Below are 22,200 nucleotides of genomic sequence, written 5' to 3'. Positions count from 1 at the left end.
AAGCGGGGATTTGTTCCTCCCGGCACTTCTTGTTGGAGTATGAGTGACCTCACCTGCTGGTACGACTGCGTACATGTTTCCAGCACTGGGCACTTGGCTCTGTCGTGGACTGTGAGGCACAGTTTCCTATGTTGGATGCTTGCAGTATGGACACTAAATGCCCAGGAATGTTGAGAGGGTTCTGATTCACTGCACTCTGCCAGTTTTATAGCAGAACTCTCTTCTACAGACTGCAGACACAAGGAACCCTGTCTCAGTTGTCCAAATGCGGAATTCTCTTCATTTGGCAACCTTCAACATAATTGTATGATGTAATTTTACTGTGCTTCACTCCCCAACCACAAATGTCACACCCAATAGACATGGGCCAGTAACAACACAATGCATTGAAGTCTGCATGTAACAGCATATCAATCATTTAGTCACTGTCAGGAATGCCACACCCAGCAAACAAGACAGAATGACAACAGAACTACATGGGATGCCCATGCATGACAAGTGCACTACAGTGTCCATCCACTAAAGGGTGAAACTTGAATTAATTATCGTCTTTAATTTTAAACATATTTAACTAACTGTTAACTTTCAGCTTCCAATTAATTAAAATTGGTGCTTCCTTCCATAAGAGGTTGATACAGGTTACAACTTATGATGTACTTGAGGATGTCCATGTAAGGTTGAAGGTCGAAACATGTTGTATTTATAACAAAAGCGAATGAAATGTGGCAAGAATCATGCAGCCATAGAAAGATTTACAAAAGCTGCATTACTAAGACTGAAAACAAACAGCTAAGCTTATTGCCCTGTATTTTTTGTTAATTGTATTCATAAATGAAGCTAACGGAAGTTGTAGCAAGTGATGAAACACACAATTTGTTTCCACTGCCCTGTTTCTGTAAATCTTTCAGTTTTCAGAATAATCATGCACAAATGAGCAAACATCCCAGAATTGTTATGCTGTGCCCATATTTCATAACTATTTCTGGCCTACCCTGAATTTCAGACTCAAATTTCCTCCAACAGAGTCTCTGAGAGTCTCATAGTAATGTAGGTATTAAGAAACTCTGATTTGTCCAACACAATACCCTACCCCAAGGCAAATGTGTTTCACTAAGATCTGTTTTAATATTATCTCCCAAGCTCTCCCAAATGGTCTGTTTCCTGTCAGTTCTCCTGCCTCAGACAGTCTGATCACAGGAATAATGTTTGCTGAATCTGACTCATACGAACAAAATGGAGGGTCTACTTTCTAGTTCTCAGTTACACAACTCATACAGAAGCCTCAAACCCAAAATCAGTATTATCCCCATACCCCTTGAACTGATTACCGAACTAACGGGTAAGTGAATCCCTGTATGTAATTAACACTCAACGAAAGTCCTCAGATACTGTTACTGAAATGACTCGATATTTACTTGAGCTCAGGAAAGATGTTTTCCAAATACCACTGAAAAGGTTTGCAGTCCAATTGGCTCTTCACCTCATGTTGTTCCTGTAAGCTGGGAAGGAGAACATTCATCAGTCATCAGTCATCATCATCAGTGACTATGAAGAACACTGTCTACTGGGATCTGATATCATACAGTCCAGTAGAAGTTCCCTAGCGTTTCAGAGGACTGCACTGCTTCCATCTTCAAGGTCAAATAGTAAGCTATGCTGCTAGCTTCTTGATAGTTGTTTACTTGAGTTACTCTTTTCCCCTGAAGGAGGCAGCACCTTTCTTCGAAATGTCAGTGAACTTCCACTGGTTTTCTTGGCACCACATCCCAGAATATAGTACTCTTCTGTCATTATCATATTCTGCAGTACGTTTTTATCTATGAGGGGATTTAATGAAGCTTTATCAGTTGTGACAGTTTTCCAAATATCAGATGAGATAAATGGATGGTTATATACATGGTTGAACAAATGTTAGCTCATTTCACTAGTCAGACAAAGTTCCACTCACCAGATGTTTCTCCACGAGACAAACTGTGCCTACTCATGTTGCTGCAGTTGCTCTGCCCCAACCCACTGACAAAAACACTGTCCCTAACGTTATATATTGTGTGTACAAGTACTATGACCTGGAGAATCAGGGTTGGATTCCTGGGAGGGTCAAAAGGTTATTCTGATCCTCACAAGGTTCAGACTGGCTATGAGGCCCACCCAGCCTCCTGTTCAGTGGGTACAAGGGCTCTTCCCCCATGAGTGAAGCTTATGGGGCATGAAGCTGAATACATGAAATTATACCTCCACTCCCATATACGTCTTCATGGTGTGGTGCTTATAAGTATAAGGACAGCTCCACTTTTTTTTACTCTCTGTGGATATGAGATAGCATTTATTGCAGAGGACGGTATCAAGAAATGGATGCAGATACTGTGCTGCAAATGGTTAGCCTGGATTCTTCATTCGTCATGAACAAGCAGACAAATGGATTTGCCATCAAGACATATGGGGGAGTGGAGTATTCTTGACCTCAGCACTAGATGGAGGTGAGTGGTCAGTTTCATGCCCCAGCCGCTTAACCCCAGGGAAAGAGCCCCCAGTACCCATTGGATAGGAGGCTGGGTGGTCCCCAGAGTCGGTCTGGATGATGTGGAGAAGATAAAAATCTCACACTGCCAGGAATCGAACTTGGGCTGTCCAGCCCGTAGCAAGTTGCTATACCAACTAAGCCATCCCTACTCCTCCCTTAATCAACATTCTTACCAGAATGTGGGAAACCAAGTTTCTCTGTCTATATCAGAAACACATACACATGCACACACAACAGGTAAAATTGTGTTCAACCCAGCGTACTCTTCATGGAGACTATTGCTGGCAGATTATCTGCTGACAGAATTAATACTACCTCTAACCAGCGCCTGCACAACTCTATTGGCGTGCTGTGCTAATGATCATACGCTTCATCACTACGTTCTTAAGGGGATGGTTGGTGTTTCAGCTGATATTCACCTTCCGGCATCCATCATCCTGGCATTAGGCTGGGCCTCATAGAAGAACCTCTTGTGGTCTCCAAGCCACACCTCAGCTACCCTCTTGCTGTTCCTGCAACAGCAGTTGTTGGGTGGCACACACGTCCTGGCATCATGGCTGTCCATGAATTGCAGGTAATTACCGTTACAGATCAGAGGCAGGCGGGCAGTTATTTTGGCTGTCAGGCCACACGTTTCAATTCATATCTCCCGTTGGAGCTCGGATAGCAAAGAGAGTATAGTAATTCAGCTACAGGCTTAATGCTGCTAGAGTCCCGGTCCAGTTCTGGGTGCCTCCCAGATACCAGAGGCCTAGCTTAAGACTGCATGTATCTCTGTCTTCTTGGCGCGGTGCTTAATTAAGCAACTTTACTTTTACACGTCTCCATTTGTATGTGTAGCAAATGAAGGGCATGCAATTAATGGGCAGTTAAGAAGCCTTAAACTTGGCAAGACAATGTAGCCCAAAACTGTTCTTTTCCTTAAAATTATTTCAAATTTACAGCTAATTCCTGCCTCTGTACATATGAAGAAGACTGTGCGTCTGTTTGTTTGTTTATTCTTTATATATTTCCACACCATTGCACCTATTGCAAGCAAACTTTGCATGTTGGTAGGGGATCTCCCGGGAGTGCTTGTAGACACTTGAAAGCGTGCATGGGGTCAAGTTCAGGCAAACTTAGTTCCCCGTTTCTTCCTCTGTAAGAAAGTCATTTCAGTCCTAATAATATGATTGTGACAAGAACTGGATCATAACAGCAGTGGGATAGCTGCTGTGGTATGTGGGGCCAAAACCCAAACTACCTTTTGCCATTGTTAGATTTATTAAAAATGTTTGTTCCTTGTAAAAATGCATTATGCATGATCAATATCTGGTGGAGTTACTAGTTAAATTATATTTAAAATACAGGTGTACACAGAGAAAACATGGTTCTAATATTTATGCTGTGCAACAGGCAGGTGTGGAAGTGTTGTGGATCAGGCCTGCAGGCCAGAGCAGTGGACCAGCTCACAGCAACATTTCCCTCTGTGCCCCCCAAGGGGCTGTAAGATCAGTCTTGAAAGTATTTTCAAAATTTTGAAACTGTGTCTGTTTCTTTCACGTCTCTCAGTGAAACAAAATTATTTTGACCTGTAACTGAATAACTGACTGACTGCCCAAAGAGTTCCCTAACTCCATGCATGAGAATCCTTTTGAGCAGCTGATAGTCGCTCACCTTCTCAAGAAATTACCCTCTCTAATGGGACTGAAGGTTTACTGCCATGTTCACCAGAGCCCACCACTGGTTCCTATTCTGAGCCAGCTGCATTCAGTTCACATCTTCACATTCTGTTTCTTTATTATCCATTTTAATATTGTCCTCCCATCTACACTTAGTTCTCCAAAGGAGTCTCTTCCTTCAGATTTCCCAGGTAAAATGATTTATGCATTTCTCATCTGTGCCATGCATGGTGTAACCCCCATGCATCTTGTCCAGTCTAGTCACTGGCCTTTGCCAGAAACTGAACTGGTCACCCATCCTAGTCACTATACTGACTGACCTATTGCAGCTCCCCAATCTGTCCAGCATGCAGAGGTTATTGTAAGCATACAGACTCCACCCTTACCTGAGATATGTATTGGCATTGCCCCTGGGGAAGGTGTAGGGGTGTCTCCTGCGAAATACATGCCCAACCCTGCTGCAAGGCACCACTTCGACCTTTCCCCCACACAGCCAGCTCTTAAGTGATATCTCTGTTACATGGAAGCAACAATATAATTGGATATTTATGTTTGTGAAGGTCGTGCAGTATCTGGCTGCTGAGTGGAACCTCCACTTCACCGTAAGCCCACGAGGAACAGTACACCATGATTAACATGTTACACTTTTAACTGTTTTCTGTTCATAATACATAATCAGTGCTCCCCTAAACAGGGCACAGACAGTCTCAGCCTATAGAACATATACTTGATGATGGTCTTACACAGGCCGAAACATGTCGCAAAAGTGGGTGGAATGTGACAGTGCACCGACATCTGGACAGCCATCAAGAATTCAGCAAGACAGAGAATGAACTCCAAGTTCTGTCACATGTATGACATACTGGAGGCTGCAGTCACATCCATCTTGAGATGCCTAGCAGCTTCATGGGTCATGACTCACATATAGCACAACATGCCCACAGTCACAGGATTTAGGCAGACTGGAAGGACAGCGTGCCTACCATGTGGGGCCCTTGGATGAAGATAGGCCAAAACGTTCAAAGCACAGCATACATCTTTTTATCCAACTAACGGATATTTTCCAAAGAGAATTCTCTCATAATGACATTAGACCACCCAGTAATTTGGCTAAAGCAGTAATGCTTTAGACTTATATTTGGTAGGCACCTGTTTGAATCCTGACACTGACTATAGTGACTAAGTTCATGGTTTTTCTCAGTCCCTCTAGAAGTATCTCGGGATAATACCTTAAAATAGAGCAATGATCACTTCCTTCCACATCCCTTCCAATCCATTAAACATCATACCACCCAACACTGTTATGGTCAGAGTTGCAGTCAGCGTCATTAAATAAGCAGTAAATAAATAAAATAAAAATATGCTGGACCAGTGTCACAAACTTTTAAAACCCCATCTTATAGTGTTCACAATGAAAGCATGTTAGCTCCTGCTTGCAGTCGCGGTGGTATCTCACCTAAGCTCTCTCCTCCCCAGATGTGTAATCCGGAGTCAAACATCCCAAGCATTCGGAACCAGTTGCGGGACACTAGGAACAGGCCACCTGCAACGGCAGGACTCCTGCAAGGATTTCCACAGTGAGTACAGGTGCCTGATATCTATGTACTTAACATATAATATACAGTGTTTCAGAAATTATTCCGAACACCATTCTCAGCCATGTTACATGAACGTGGGTCCAGTTCTCAGCATCTCCGTAGCTGTGGGTGTGTGGAGCTGGGTTCGGGTTACTGGGTGTTATTTTGTGATGCTGTCAGAATCCAGACTCTGCAGTTTCAAATGTGAGTGATGAATTGGAAAGGATTTGGAAGGAAGCAGTCATGGTGTAATCGAGTTACTGTCCTGGAATTTGACTAGACTGACTGAGCAAAACAACCAAAAATATCAGTCAAGATAGCCAATGTTCCAACCTAGTTTCAAACTGAGAACCTGCTGAATATATCTGTGGAGCATTCAAGTATGTGAGGCTAGTGTTGAAACCGGTCTGTCATGCGCTGTAACAACATTACATGGCATCCGACAGTTCGGTTCGACTGTATCTCTCTTTACACTCCACTCCATATCACTCAGCTGCATGGCCAGTATCAAGACTGATCGGACATACTGTTCCGCTAGCTCAACCCACTCAGATGCAATTTGATGCATGTCAAAACTGATTTCAAATTACTGATAGCTCCATAACTGTTCAGAATCAGACCCATGACCATGCTACATCCCTGGCTGGGAGTGATGTCAGCAATAAGTTCCTGAATTAACGACATAAAGTCATGAAACGTACTGTATATAAATACAGATTTATGTTACCAGCTTCAGTCATAACCAGAAATAATGTGAATTTATGGATTCAGAGCTAAAGAAAACAGGTGCCCTCTCGTCACATGGTAGCAATCAGAGACTTGCTCTAAATATACAGTGTATCAGGTGTAAAGCTTACAGAACATCAAATGGGATGAGAGTTGAAAATGGGACAAGAGTTCTGTGTCTGCCCAGTTTTCTGCATCAATTCTATTTAAGGAAGATGCAAAAAGACATGCAAAGAATTCAAACCCAAGTCACTTTTGCTGGACTTTAAATTTACCTGAAAATTGTCTTACTGGCATTCTATCAGAAAGGGAAAACATGATTGTCTAGAAGTCTGCTTGTTTGGCTTACTGCTTTGACACTGAAGACATAAGCGGTATGTTCCTCTGAAAGGTCAGTAAATTCTGCCAGACTACATGGCGTCACATCCCAGCACACAATACTCTTCATAGTCACTTCTATGATAAACCCAAATTGAAGTCATCTCAAGCCACCCGCTCTCTCCCATGACCTTATGGAGTTGTAGTGGCTGTCACAAAATTACATGCTTCACAGTTACAACAAAGTCACACATTGTTACTGCACTGACAGTGGAGTCCAGACCACATCAGTAGAGGACATGTTTCGCTGAAATTTTCACTTCAACCTGCTGTAACACTTTCATTTGTAAAATGATCAGTGAGATCTTTTGACCACAGCATACCTCTGTTGTTTGTTAATATAACCATATCTAGACAGTTCATTTGCTATGGCATGTTATTATTTAAATACTTGAAACGTATTTTTCAGCGTTTTGAGATACAGTTCACCATGTAGATGAAAATATACACTGCTACAAATTGATGTTCTGTGTATTCTACCATCTACACTCTGGCCATGAAATGTAACTCAATGTTCATATTTTATTCGATCAGAACCTGCTTTTGAATCAGTCCTTTAGTTCATAAGAAAGTGCAGCGTACGTATGCATGTGTATATTGTATGCGCAGTGGTTTTGTGCCGAGACAGATGTCTCACATTTGGCCATGACCAAGCGGTCAGTCTGCTTGGACAGTGAAGCTGACAAGACAGCCGTGTACACGTACAGTAGGGTGAACTTGTTCCGTAGTGCAGAAGCACATGATTTTGTGATGGCTGCTATAGTTGTGTAATATTCTTAACTCACAGGAAGGGTTCTGCTGGGTTGGTTTGCTGTTCTCTCTGTTTGTGGCTCAGTGGGACCCATTTGAAGTGCAGGCTCCAATCAAATCCTGCCACACAAAATTAATTTACATAACACCAATCTCACCTTTATGCGGTGCATCACAACAAGTTATGACAGTATCACCATTGCATCAGTACAGATTAGGAGCCATGATAGCTCAGTCAGTATAGTGAGTCGGCTGCAGGCTGGACAAACTGGGAGTCAGAGTTCAGTTCCTGGCAGATACAGTGTTTCACGCTTTTCCTCCACATCCAGAGGAGCTGTAGGGTCCACCTAGTCTCTTACACAATGAGTGCTGGGGCTCATTCCCAGGGGTTAAAGTGACCTCCATCTAGTGCCAAAGTTAAGAATGCATGGAGGTGTACCCCCACTCCTGTGTATGCCTCTGAAACGCGGTACTGAATTAAGCACAGAACAACATTACACTGGAGCCGAGATAATGTAGTCAGTATAGTGACTGCCTGTGGGCTGGATGACAGGGATTGGGGTTCGAGTACCAGTAGGGTTAAGAATTTTCTCTTTTCCACGTCATCCAGACTGGCTCTGGGGCCCACCCAGCCTCCTATCCAATTAATTCTGGGGGCTCTTTTCTTGGGGGTAAAGCAGCGGTGGCGTGAAGCTGACCAATTACCTCCAGCTAGTTCCAAGGTCAAGAAAATGTGGATCTATACATCCACCCCCCATACACCTTCATGGCTTAAGCACAGGAACAACTTTACACTTTTTATTGCATAATGATAAAAATGAAGTAGCTGTGTAAAGTGAGCGAGTTCAGAGCCTCACCTCCCTTGAGCTGTGACGAGGTCGGGCGATACTGGAATGTGTCCATGTCTATGACATCAATGACTGGACTTGCCACAGTCTGTGGGTTCTGGAACAAGATTGATATGCTCTTACTGTCCTGATACCATCAGTGCACATCTGCAAACACTGCCCAGTTTGTAGGGTGGTATACATACGTGTATTTCTGGGTTATCTGATGATGATGCAAGTGGCTGAGGCTACATAGCATGCAATTGTTGCATGGTTAGTACAGAAATGAATTGGAAAAGATTTGAAGGGAAACAGTCATGGCCGAATTGAGGTACTATCCTAGTATTTATTTAGAGGCACTCATCAAAAGCATGAAAATCCTCAGTATAGCCAATATCCACACTGAGATTCGAAATAGACACCTCCAAAATACAAGTCAGCCATCTTGCTCTGGGATATAGCCCTTGTTCATAGGAGCAGTTATACACGTACATACATCCTACACTGTTCTGCAATTAGTTGTAATAAGTTAATGAGACTATTCTGTAAGTACTTAATAATATTTTCCAGCATTATGAAGCACAAATTTCTTTACTTGTGTTTCTTGTTCCAAACCATGAAAGTTATTTTCTTCTCTTTCAAAAGTTATCGGCCTGGCTTAACTTCCTCGATCTTGTGCCACCATTCTGTTTTCTGAACTTCCCTTTTTAGACGTATTTGCATGTGTATGAAGCATGTGTTGCATGCACTCCCTCTGTCCATTTGTCTGTATTCAGGACACAACTTGACAACCACTGAATAGACTTTTATGAAATTTGATACTGGGGAATTTTACTCAAGTTTGTCAAGCCGTTCAATTTTTGGTTAAAATCAGACAACAAAAATGAATACCTAACATGAACACATAAATGAGTTTCTGCACACACCCCCAGCATAACTCGCTAAATATTTACTGGAGCAAATGATATTTCAAAACGAAGTTGTACACATGAAACATGCATTTTATATCCTGCACATTTCTGTAACTCTTACAGTTTTCAAGATAATTAAAGAAGGGATATTTTTTAAATATAGAGGCAAATGCATGAACATTTTTGTATATACCATGTATATATTTCCGAACTTGTTTGCCTTAAGATTTTATGTCTATGAATGATGATTCTTACTGAGAACCAGAACCCATAATATTTGCTGATGATACAAGTGTTATAATCTCTAGTAAAATGTTTGATGATTTCTGTGCAATATCAAACAGAGTACTCTCCCACATGAATAAATGGTTCAATGCTAACAGACTTGCCCTAAATTTAAACAAAACAAATGTAATGAAATTTACAACAAATAATGCCCCTCCCTATGTTTTAAATATTGGATATAATGGAAAATATATAGAAGAGACAGTAAATACGAAATTCCTTGGCTTGCAAATTGATAGCCACCTAAGTTGGTCGAACCATATAGATAAATTGATCCCTAAGTTAAGTGGAGCATGCTACGCAGTTAGAAGCATGTTTCATGTCAGCAATACTGAGACTCTCAAATTGATTTATTTTGCCTATTTTCATTCTGTAATGAAGTACGGAATAATTTTTTGGGGTAACTCATCTTACAGCCAGAAGATATTCATCTTACAAAAGAAAATTGTTAGAATAATGGCTGGTGTTAAACCAAGAGAATCATGTAAAAATATCTTCAAGAGGCTAGAGATCTTAACTCTCCCATGTGAATACATATTCTCCTTAATGATCTTCATTGTAAAAAACCAAGAATTTTTTCCAACCAATTCTACAATACACAATGTCAACACAAGGAATAAAAATCAGCTTCACAGACCAGTTGCCAGCCTCTCTTGTTTCCAGAAGAGTGCATATTATACTGGCATTAAAATCTTCAACAATCTACCACCAAATATCACAACTCTTATAGATAAACAGGGACAATTTAAAGTAGCACTAAAGAGATACTTAATTACACACTCCTTTTACTCTGTTGAGGAATTTATGCTTCCAAACAACATAAAGTGTATGTAATGTTTTCTCTTGTTTGGAACACAGGAAAAAAAAAATCTAGTATATGTTAATGTATGGATTTATGATGGATATTTTACTACTTTTGTGAAATCCTTACTATTTATGTGAACTTGAATTGTGCATGTATATATGTATTGTATGATTTTTGACTAATTCCACATCCGGTAGGTCATCTGACTAACTCATGGATCTATGGAATGCTATGTATGTATGTATGTATGTATGAGAAGTGACACTTAATAAGAATATTTTAAGTGCACTGAAGTCTGGGGTTTGACCCACCTGGGTAACTCTTTCAAGAAGAGGCTCCAGCCAACCCACATTGACTTCGCAGTGGCTATCGAGGAACATGAGGAAGTCCCCTCGAGCCTCTAGAGCCCCCAGGATGCGAGATCTGACGAGACCTATGGGAGCAGACAAGCAGTCAGTAACACATCTGCTGAAGTCAGCATTAACCCTACAAGTGCCAGCACCAAGCCACCACTTAAGGCTGCCTCGCCTGCCCTTCTATGTTGCATATGAAAGTGCCTCACGAACTTTAAAATTCTCTTTATTCTGTGGCATATTTTATAATGCTGTCAGCACCTAGACCATACAGCACTTAATGGTAAAACCTTTGATGAATGATAAACTGGAAAACATATGGAAGTGGTTGTGGCCTAATCAAGATACTGTCCAAGACTTGGCTTGAATGGGCTGTGGAAATCCGTAGGAACCTCAGTCAGCATAGGCAGTGTCCCAACTGAGACTTGAACAGAGCTTCTCCCAGATACAAATTTAGAGTGTTACCACAATGCCAAGGGGCATGTGGTAGCGTAGTTGGTTGAAGCACTATACTACAAGCCAGAAGGTTGCGGGTTCAATTCCCAATTCCCGATGAGGTTATTGGATTCTTTTCAATTTACCTAATCCTTCCAGCCACAATATGACCCTGGAGTTGACTCAGCCTCTAACAGCAATGAGTACCAGGAATCTTTCAAGGGGGTTAAAGGGCGGCTGGTGTGAGGCTGACAGGCTTACCGCCATCTGTGAGACGATTGTCTAGAAAATGTGGGAGCCTTGACGTCTCACAACCTTATGGGCCTTCAAGGCCTGTTACAGGGATAGCTTTACTTCTATTTACCACTATGCCAAACCTGCTTGGTCAAAATGTTTCTTGTGGATGTAGTTTGAATAAAATGCCAACAGATGCCACATTCTGTCTGTTATAGCAGTTTTTTGTAAAGGTAGAAGTGTTCGACACTTGGCAATCGTGGAGTTGAAGATTAGAAGTGCTGAAACATTTGAAACATCATTTCTCTGGTACTGCACAACTCGAAAATCCATAAAACTATAATAACAAAAGCCCAGCACCACAACCAGTTTATGTGTGTGATATTCCAGTGGTTTCTAAACCACTGAGTAGTGAGACTGCCTGAATCTCCTATGTTAGGTTTACCTTCCCTTGCCTGGTTTCTGATCACTCGAACTTTGGGGAGGGATGACAGGAGGGCTCCATCTTCCTCTGGAACAAAGGACACACCAGCATTCCATTAACAGGGGGTCCTGAAACTCTGTGACCCCCTAAAACAATACGCAAGCACATACATGACCCTCCATTGTCAGCCAAAGTAACTGTACAGCCTCTCTGCACCCTATCAGCTACAGAATGGTCCTGTACAGTCTGTTTCACTGACTGCTGCTACGTTTTCTGAGACCACACAACTTGTTGAAACTCTGCGTCGATGTAGCTGTATTTGAAACAGTTCCTGTGAATTTGGTGACCCCCCCTTAAAATAGATCGCGACCCACGGTTTGAGAAGCCATGGCTCACCTGAATTCATAGTCAAGAGAACAATATAAATTGCGAGGAAACTTCCATCTCACGGCGTCCATACTAAAATAAATAAACTGATCCATTTTGCTGTGTTTGCATGACGCACATAAAATTAACACACAATGGTGAGGTCAAGATGTCTCTTTGCCCGCATATTTCAGCTCTAAAAACTGATTAGCCAATTTAGTTGAATTTGTGGCGACAAAGCTCGGGACATGTTTCTGAGAGGTACTCACATTTGCCTGGAAGGACTGGGGAAAATAACGATAAACCGCAGTATTTGAGGGTCTCACAGCGGTGGTTATGAAGGGTTCTTTCTTCAGAGATCGTTGAAAGTCAACCGACGTTTCGGAGGAACATGTCGCCTCCATTTTCAGGATCGAAGAAGAGCAAGCGTGAAAGCAGGTGGCAAGCAGAGCTCTATATGGCATTGTAGCCCGGAAGACAGAAACCGGTAACCCGCCGGAGGCTGTCCGTCTGTTCTGTGTAAAGGAACGTAAGTCCCTGGAAGATATGTGAAACTGTACGGGACGCTAACGGGACTGACAACAGGCACTTCGCTGATGATACATCTGTGTGTAGAGGAGTTGAGTAAGTTTGTCGTCTGCGCGTTTCACGTCACAGTTTTTGACGTCATGGTATTATGAAACTTATTTCAAGTAGCACACAAAAACTTGACTGTCCACAGTAAAGTTCTTCCACTCTTGATGTAAAGCGGGAAGGGGGGGGGAGCGAGCAACACAGCGGCCCACCGGTTGTATCTGTACCACCGAAAGACAGATTCAGATTTTGGGCTCTCACCATTTGGTCGAAAGATTTGTCAATTTAAATTAGATAAGAAAACATTAAGAGCACAGCAAACGCCTGGACCGCTTGCTGCCGGGGAATCCCCGCCTGCTGTCTAATGGTATAACGGTATGATCTTGCCTACAGTTTTGTACGGGTGTCAGACTCGCTCTCTCACAGTAAGGTCACAGCACAGATTGTGGTAAGAAGGTAAAGCTGTGCCTGTAACAGGCCGTGGGGGCCCATAGGTTTGTGAGACGTCGAGACTCCCATATTTTCTGGACATTTGCCCGACAGGTGGAGATAGATTTTCAACCTTACGCGCCCGCCGGCCGCCCTTTAGACCCAAAGAGAGATTCCTGGTACTCATTTCTGTTAGAAGCTGAGTCGACCCCAGGACCATAGTGCGGCTGGAAGGATTAGGTAAATTAAAAATTGCAATGACCTCATCGGAATCGAACCCGCCACCTTCCGGCCTATATTTGGGCTGTTTGAGCATTGGATTTCAGGAGAAGTTTGGACCGAAGATGGAGAAAGGAGTAACAGAATATTTTAGAAAAATACATAATGAGTTGCTTCATAATTTGTATTATAATGATATAATAAGGGATTATTAAATGGGTACGGCATGTAGCACGCATGACAGAAGTGCATAGAAATTTTTGGTAGGATCATATGAATGAGGAACTACTAGAAAGACCCAGACGTAGATGGGAGGACATTAGAGTGGATCTTAAAGAAACTGCAAGCTATAGTGTGGACTGGACTCACCTGGCTCAGGATAGGGGCCAGCGACGAGCTCTTGTCAACATAGTAATGAACCTTCGCCCCCCCCAAAAAATAAATCTGGGAATTCTTTGAGTCGGTCAGCAACTGTCAGCTTCTCTAGAAGGACTCAGCTCTATGGAGTTAAGTTCAGCACAGTTCAGTGAATGGCGCCAGGGTAGTGCTACACTTCGCCTTGCCGCCATGTTAGTAGTGTTGGTAGAAGGTAGGTCTAAAAGGATGGAAGGCCTATTGGGATATGACGCCATGTAGCTCCGGTAGAAGTTTACTGACGTTTCGGAGAAACATACTGCCTCTATCTTCAGCGTCGACGATGTGACACTCGAGCCGTAGGCATCCAAAATAAGCGAAACTGGCGCAGAGGAATGAAACTGGCAAGAAAACGTAAGAATATGAGAGGTGAAACAGAACATTAAGACAAAAATGTTTCTTGCAGACTACTGAGCCTTGTTTGTTTGGCCTCAGTAATCCCCCAGACAGATTAAAATTATCGTAAAACAGCATTCTAGGACCTCACAGATGCCTGAATAAAATCATGAAACAAGATTCTGAACTGTAGGGTTTCAGGTCCTCGCAGCAATGAGCAGTTCTCTCTCTTAGGATATAACGCCGTGTAGTCCGGTGAAAGTCGACAGACGTTTAGGCGGAACATATCGCCTTCAATCCTGAAGATGGAGGCGATATGTTCCTTCGAAACGTCAGCTAACTTTCAACGGACTACACGGCGTTATATCCCACAATACAGAAGTCTTCAGGATAATGGATCATTTGGACTATGGTTGTGCTGATTTAGTAACTTTGTTTTGCGAAAGTGAGTATCAGTTGCGGGGCTCGAACACGTGTGCCCCCAGTCAGAAGTACCTACCGTTGTCACTGCAGTCGTCCAGCAGGATCACCTCCTCGACTAGATCGGACGGCGTCCTGTTGAGCACACTGCAACGAAGAAAAACTGTCTGATGACTACTGTTTTCGTGTTATCTGATAGAGCTACCTGCCGCGTGAATGGCGTGACATCCCCGCGGTCACTACTGTGACTTCCTGTCCGTCTGCGGTCGTTGCTCCAATATGAGAAATTCCGGCAATGTCCGCAAGGACTGAGGAAAACCACGAACAACTTCAGGTGTACAGTCATATAGACGTGCTGTAGCGGCACTGAACACGAGAAACAACAAAGTTATTAGTGGCCTGAATCTCACCTGATGACGGTTCGGAGTAGCGCAGACCGCGCCTCGTTGTGGAAGGCGACGATGACAGACGTTGTCTCCAGCGGCAGCTCGCCGTAGTTCGACGGGTCGTGACACCTGCAACATCCGCAAGGGAGTGTGAACGGGTGCGTGTGCGCGTGCGCAGGGCACATGAATACCTGTACCGTATGATACTGAGCGCTCAGGATTACTGGATTTCCTGGACTTTGTCCATCTTCTAGTATTCTAAAAGACGCCGAAGAGCACGACGTTTCGGAAACTGGTTCGTTTCTGTCCTGAGGTGAGGGGTGGGTATGGATCCGGTATATACCCTCCCTTTATGGAATTATAACGTCTAAGAAATCAGCAAAACCACGGAATCACATATCTTTCCTCGTGAGATGAAGTTCTGACTGACTCGTAGCGCCGGTTGTGTTCAAGATAACTCTACACGGACCCCACAGAAAACACCATCTTCTTTTGCTATATGCATGTTTACAGCTTCGTTGCCTGGAAACAGACGCCCTATTGTTCTGTGCGTTTGCTTGACGCGGACCACATAGAAAACACAGTTTCCCCTATATTGTCACGTTCTTTGGTGGGAGGGTTAGCGACTGTTGCATAGAAATGGCAGTTCTTCTGTTGTTGCCTGTATTCGTTGCCATGAGAATGTTTGTGGACATCCCTCTGTTGTTGCGTAACCTAGCAACGGACTATTTACCAAGAATGTGTCTTCGCCTGAACTTGTTTACCAACCAATTGCCTAGCAATGGGTGTACATGTAACAGTATACATTATTTAGAAACAATCTCTCTTTAAAGGAATAGTAACCAACAGAATAAGGTGTCATCTACCTCAACATCTGATTCCAAGAAATTTATCCTGAATCATTTAATAAAGAAACATATGCACCATTGTCAGAGCCCTTTAGAGTCTACCGATACTGGGTGCCTTCGGAACCAGACTTGTGTTTATCGCTGCTAGATATGTTGCTAGTGTGCAGGCTGAGGCCCATGACGATTATACTCGTCATAATATTCCAGATTGGAAAAGGTCTGTTAGTTAAATCGTGTGGCTACTGGACATGTTGAGAGCGGTGACGATAAGACTTGTCATTTTACCTCAGTGGCTGGAGCGCGGTTGTTACTGTGCTGTGCAAATTGAAACCAATGACGAGTATGTGAAGTTTATACCTGGTGTCCCTGGTGTCTGGTAGCGCCCTGTCGCTAGGAAGCATGCTGCTGTTGCGCAGATTGAAGGCATGACGAGTATGCTCGTCATCATATGTGAAGTTCATACCTGGTGTCTGGTGGTATCCTGTCGCTAGGAAGCATGTTGCTGCTGCGCATATGGAAGGCGTGACGAGTATGCTCGTCGTCATATGTGAAGTTCTTACCTGGTGTGGCTGGTGTCTGATAACGCCCTGTCTCTGGGAAGCATGTTGCTGCTGCACAGATTGAAGGCGTGACGAGTATGCTCGTCATCATATGTGAAGTTCATACCTGGTGTCTGGTGGTATCCTGTCGCTAGGAAGCATGTTGCTGCTGCGCATATGGAAGGCGTGACGAGTATGCTCGTCGTCATATGTGAAGTTCTTACCTGGTGTGGCTGGTGTCTGATAACGCCCTGTCTCTGGGAAGCATGTTGCTGCTGCACAGATTGAAGGCGTGACGAGTATGCTCGTCATCATATGTGAAGTTCATACCTGGTGTCTGGTGGTATCCTGTCGCTAGGAAGCATGTTGCTGCTGCGCATATGGAAGGCGTGACGAGTATGCTCGTCGTCATATGTGAAGTTCTTACCTGGTGTGGCTGGTGTCTGATAACGCCCTGTCTCTGGGAAGCATGTTGCTGCTGCACAGATTGAAGGCGTGACGAGTATGCTCGTCATCATATGTGAAGTTCTTACCTGGTGTGCCTGGTGTGTGATAACGCCCTGTCTCTGGGAAGCATGTTGCTGCTGCACAGATTGAAGGCGTGACGAGTATGCTCGTCATCATGTGTGAAGTTCATACCTGGCGCCCTGTCGCTGGGAAGGATGTTACTGCTGCGCAGATTGAAGGCGTGACGAGTATGCTCGTCATCACATGTGAAGTTCATACCTGGTGTGCCTGGTGTCTGGTAACGCCCTGTCGCTGGGAAGCAAGTTGCTGCTGCTCAGATTGAAGGCGTGACGAACGAACGCGTCCTCATCCCTCTCCGTCCCGACGTACTGGAGCTCGTTCATGAGGACGACGGGCTCCCAGCGCGGCGCGGACCCGACCTGAGAGCACGTGGTATGCTGTTACTCGGCTCTTTGGCTGGGACCGTCCTCACAGATCACTCACGCCGACACTCATGCCCCTCCATGCTTTGTGTGTGGATCGCCACAGGATTTGACGTGCGTAGATCGACCAGAAAGTAAGTACCGTTAAAAGAGTGAAGTTTACAGAAAGAATTACGTCACTACTACAGACCTTAAATAATTTTCCCACATAATCCGCATGAAGATTCAGATACTTGCCGTACCGTATGACGCTTTTCTGTATGTCCTCATTGCAGAAATCTGCCGCCGATCCACTGAAGCAGTTCCCAGCAGTCTTCTTAACTTCTTCATCACTACGCATGCGTGTGCAATTCGCAGACGGTCTCTACTTTCTGGGCGACCCACCTACCCGGAATATGCAGTGTATAATGTGGAAGATTTTCCAACGTTTCGGCAAACATTGTGGCTCCTACCGTCAGGGTTAAAGTCTATGGGGAGAAGGGGGTTCTGACAGCGGGCGGTGAGTGGTAGGTGGCTCTGTGTTTGAACGAGACAGAGGAGCGGGGAGCTGTCCCATTGTGGGTGGGCAGGTGACGCCGTGGTATGCACTCTGTCCGCAGAAAGCTTGCGTCTGCGCGCTTGGGTGCTTGGAGTGAATAAAGATCTGACAACAGTGCTACATTCTTCAGCCTGAACTCGAACGTGCAGCGTCACATTCAGGTGGGCTCAGAAGCTATAACGTCTAGGTTCAGAAAACAAGGAGTTATACCTTCACTCCCCCATATGTTTTTATGACCTGGTGCTTAATTAAGCATAGGGACATGTTCGCTTTATGTTGCCCTTACACTCACTGACACGTAAGTCCAGAAATATTTCAAGCAAAATTAGGTGTTCATATTGTGGTCTTACCGCCTTGCAGGAACGTATTGTCCCTATCTCTACCCTGAAGGTGGAGGCAGTATGTCCCTACGAAACCTTGGTGCCCACCTACCAGACGGCATGTCACAGTAACCCAGAAATGTTATGCAGTAATTCCCTTCGTGTCACTTATTTTTTGTTAATCATTCTTTTATTAAATTTATTGTCCCTGTACACCTCTTGCTGTCTTCGTTGTTCACTTTCCTTCATTCTTCCTTTCTTTCTACATCTTGTTCATTTTTCTTGTGTCTCAGTCTGTTCCCCCTTTTCACCTTTCTCTGCACGCTCTCTTCCGGTTCTAGCTTGGCCATGCCACAGTTTGGGCGGCTAGTCGCCGGCTTCCCACCGCGGCGGTCCGGGTTCAGTGGCAGATCAGGTCATGTGGGATTTGTGGTGGAAAAAGTGGCACTGGGGCAAGTTTCCTCTGCCAATTCTCATTCTCTTTTTCTTGCCTTTACCGGGACTCGAACTTCGACCGCTCGGCCGTCCTGCCCGTAGCCTGTCGCTCTACCGACTAACTACCCCGGGTGCTTACGCTGCCCGCGGTACTGAGGTGCTGGCAGTGTTATCGCCCCGTCACGGCGAACCGCCCGCTTGAGTAATGTTCCCGCACTCGATTCGCTATACGCTTACGAATATTAGGGTCTTGTAACGCCGTGAAGTTTTGTAGGTAAGTGGCAGCGTTTCCGAGGGTTCAGTCTGATTACAGAGGGCCCTTATGTACCAAACTACACGACGTCACGTCCCAGATGGCCACCGCTGTACAGCTTCACGCTTTCATTATAGCTAATAGAACATGGACTGGATGACCGCGGAATCAGAGTTCGATTCCCCGGCAGGGGCAAGAAATCGTTATCTTCTCCACAGCGTCCAGACCGGCTCTGGGGCCCACCCAGTCCTACCGGGGGAGCTCTCTTTCCCGGGAGGCCGGTGATTGAATCCGACCACACCTGTAACTAGTGCCGAGGTAAAGAATACGTGGATCTATACCTTCACTCCCCCATTCGTCTTCATGTTGTAGTGCTTAATTTGTTGAACACAGGAACAAGTTTGCTTCACCTTCCCGTTACTTCCATACTGCTGTAGCCTGATGCATGAAACAACTTCTCCCTCTTTGGAAGCTGACAGTTGCTCAGATACTCCCACAGTTTACGTAGCCCGAAGGTGCATTGCCGTTTTCACAAGAGCCCACCACTATTCCCTGTATGGAACAATATGACTCCTGTGCACACCCTCAATCCTTCCATCTACTCCTAGGTCTTGCAAGTGTTTGTTTCATTCAGGTTTTCCTGCGAAAACTTTTTATACCCTTCTCTCCTATTCCACACCTTCTACATGCTCTACCCAGCTCATTCTCCTGCTGTTTATAGTTTATACACGTGTCGATATGAAATAAAGTGTAAACCGATTTCATTTAGTGTTCTGTCCACATTTATATGTTTCTGTGTTTCGACGGTACGGATATGTTTAGCCGGTCTGGGTACATCGCCTGATGGCCGCAGAACCAGAAAGTTCATAACAGAAGTCGGTGTCACATAAGTTCACGCCCTGAAAGATAAACACAAGCATGATGCAATCGCGTAAACAAAAATGTGAAGAGATACAGTAGGTCACGAAAGAGAGAGCAGTCTTTCATGTCAGTATATCGTGTCTATTCTATGAGTATACGTACTATTTTGATTTGGTTATGTGAAGTGTACCTTACCGCCATCTATGAGCCGATTGTCTAGATAATGTGGGACCCTCAACGTCTCACAACCCTATGGGCCTTCATGGCCTGTTACAGGGATAGCTTTACTTACTTTTTTACTTTTATATGTGAAGTGTATTGAAAGGAATGGATGAGGTAAAGTTGTCCCTGCGCTTAACGAATTAAGCGACACCCCATGAAGCCGTATGGGGAAGTGGAGGTATAGCTCAACCATTCTTAGCCTCGGTACTAGATGAAGATTCGTCAGTTTCACGCCCCGGCCACTTTACCCGTGGTACCCATTGGATATGATGCTAGATTCGTGAGAGATGGCGTTAAACGCCGGCCTCGACGTGTCATTCGATAACATGTAGGACTTGGAAATGTGCGGGGAAAAGCGAAAGAAGTTAAGTAAACTTCGCCTGCAGTAAATTGTCAAGATGAATGAGGGATACAAAAAACAATTTTAACAATGCATTATAAATTCCACCACATGATAATTTTCATTCAGTACTCAAATTGGCGCACGTGTCACTATTGAACGTAGGACCCAAGACCGACGGTAGCCGTGAAGTTCCCACACCACCATTGCCTCCGCCTGTTAGAAATCAGACACCTTCGGATGGTCACACGCTGCAGTAATTCGCATCTCGTTTCAAAACTATATCGTTCGATTGATATTCGAGTGATCGCTATCGAGTATCGAATATGTGAGCTTTCCATCACAGCTGAAAAACATATGGTACACAGTTACCAGCACTTCTAGCAACCAGGACGCCAATAATCGGGATTTATTGCATGCCCCCAGTCGTCACAGGGAGTAAAACTACCAGATTTGGTGGGGCGTCCTGTTTCTGCACATCGGCTGAAGTATTGTCGTGGTACTCCTCAGTTCTTCCTATCATTTGCCGGAATAGTATTTCAAAATTAAGTCTGGCCTAGAGTTACGCTCATTTTCGTGGGGTGTTCGGTTCGAAACCCGGCCAGGACACCGGCTATCCAGACCGAGGTTATCGTCATCTTCCACAGTCCTTCCAGTCAAATGCTAGGATAGTACCTCCATTAGGACATGACCGCTTCCTTCCAAATCCTCTCCAATTCACAGTTCATTGTTCTCCATACCAAGCGACTCAGAGCCTCGTTTCCTTTCAGGCGGCAGAATTGATGATTTCTATCTTCATGGCCACTTCCTGTCGCTCACCTACTCAACGAGATACGGTGTGCACTGACCATTCGATGCTATTGGCATGTTATTATAACCTGTGCAGACGAAACAGCGTTCTGAAATAACCACAGACTAAACCCTAAGAAGCTGGCATGATGCAGGATGCACATTCGTACGCAACCACCGGCTAACATGCCGGACACCGCCCTTTAGTGCGGGGGCTGAGGACTCCGAAACCAGTCGCCCCTCACGAGGACCCACGCTATGCACTGTGCACACAGTCACGCCCCACTCCTGAGATTCCTCGGTTCCAGTCTTGCCCTGGTGACCGATATATCGAGTGAGATTTGTCGAGGTTTTCCTGAGTAGACTGCCTACCTACCGAAACGACCGACCAGGCTGCACGGCGTAACATCCCAGAACACAGCAATCTGATATGTCCAGAGTTTCATTTTTAGCCTACTTTGTTTATTTTGAAAGAATGGAAGTACGCTTAAGCGGTCTCCGTGTTGTCTGTCTGTCAGTTCCCCCCACCCCCCACCCACAGTTTTTGAATGCCGGAACCAGTCTGAAACTCGGTATGTATATCATGGCACCTTCCAACAGTCTGTGTGTCTTCTATCGTTGCTAGGCAACATCTCGGTAAAGTGTATCCCTCGGGTCACGACTGCAACCCGGCCGTCGCCTCGGCATACACCTAGATTCGAACCTCGGTCCCATGGTCGGGACTCTCCTTGTTCTCCTCCTCGGTACAGTGGCCAAGCAGTCCGGGTTCCATTCGCGGCAGGGGCAGGAGCCTCCTGTCCAATGGGCACCGCGGGCTCCTTCCCAGGGCGTGGAGCTATACCTCTGCTTCCCTATTCTTCTTCATGGCGCGGCACGTAATTTAACATAGAGGCTACGTTATGTTAACTACCTCGCAGAAAACACACTGAGTCCCGTCTCAAAGCCCAACCGGTTAATGCTGTTTAGGGAAACAGTCGCTGTTTATTGTGAGAACCGTACGGAACACACAGATACACTCTGTGGCCAGAATATATAGCAATTCAGTCCGTACCTCACAGAAAACATTATGTCACCGCTACAAAGCCCAACCGGTTAATGCTGTTTGGGGAAACAGTCGCTGTTTATTGTGAGAACC

The 22,200-nt window shown here is 44.6% G+C and overlaps 1 protein-coding gene across 2 annotated transcripts in view; it reads right to left on the bottom strand.

Annotated features, from left to right (window-relative positions):
• LOC111866050 (polypeptide N-acetylgalactosaminyltransferase 2) overlaps positions 1–22,200 on the bottom strand; it is a 35,438-nt gene that overhangs the window by 2,402 nt on the left and 10,836 nt on the right. Inside the window, exons 2-13 of one of the 2 annotated variants that reach the window (XM_023854576.2) lie at positions 17,144–17,304; positions 15,055–15,159; positions 14,724–14,791; positions 11,909–11,974; positions 10,753–10,874; positions 8,471–8,558; positions 7,649–7,733; positions 5,639–5,742; positions 4,569–4,695; positions 2,941–3,033; positions 1,416–1,499; positions 54–291 (exon numbers count right to left, since the gene is read on the bottom strand). In XM_023854576.2, coding sequence (XP_023710344.1) covers positions 54–291; positions 1,416–1,499; positions 2,941–3,033; positions 4,569–4,695; positions 5,639–5,742; positions 7,649–7,733; positions 8,471–8,558; positions 10,753–10,874; positions 11,909–11,974; positions 14,724–14,791; positions 15,055–15,159; positions 17,144–17,304 — 1,341 coding nt within the window. The remainder of the gene's footprint in view (positions 1–53; positions 292–1,415; positions 1,500–2,940; positions 3,034–4,568; positions 4,696–5,638; positions 5,743–7,648; positions 7,734–8,470; positions 8,559–10,752; positions 10,875–11,908; positions 11,975–14,723; positions 14,792–15,054; positions 15,160–17,143; positions 17,305–22,200) is intronic. The other variant, XM_023854577.2, reaches the window with a different exon arrangement.

The sequence above is a fragment of the Cryptotermes secundus genome, unplaced genomic scaffold (assembly GCF_002891405.2).
Source record: "Cryptotermes secundus unplaced genomic scaffold, Csec_1.0 scaffold318, whole genome shotgun sequence".
Lineage (NCBI taxonomy): Eukaryota > Metazoa > Arthropoda > Insecta > Blattodea > Kalotermitidae > Cryptotermes > Cryptotermes secundus.
Note: the sequence above shows the minus strand (reverse complement) of the source record. Positions and strands in the feature narration are given on the sequence as shown.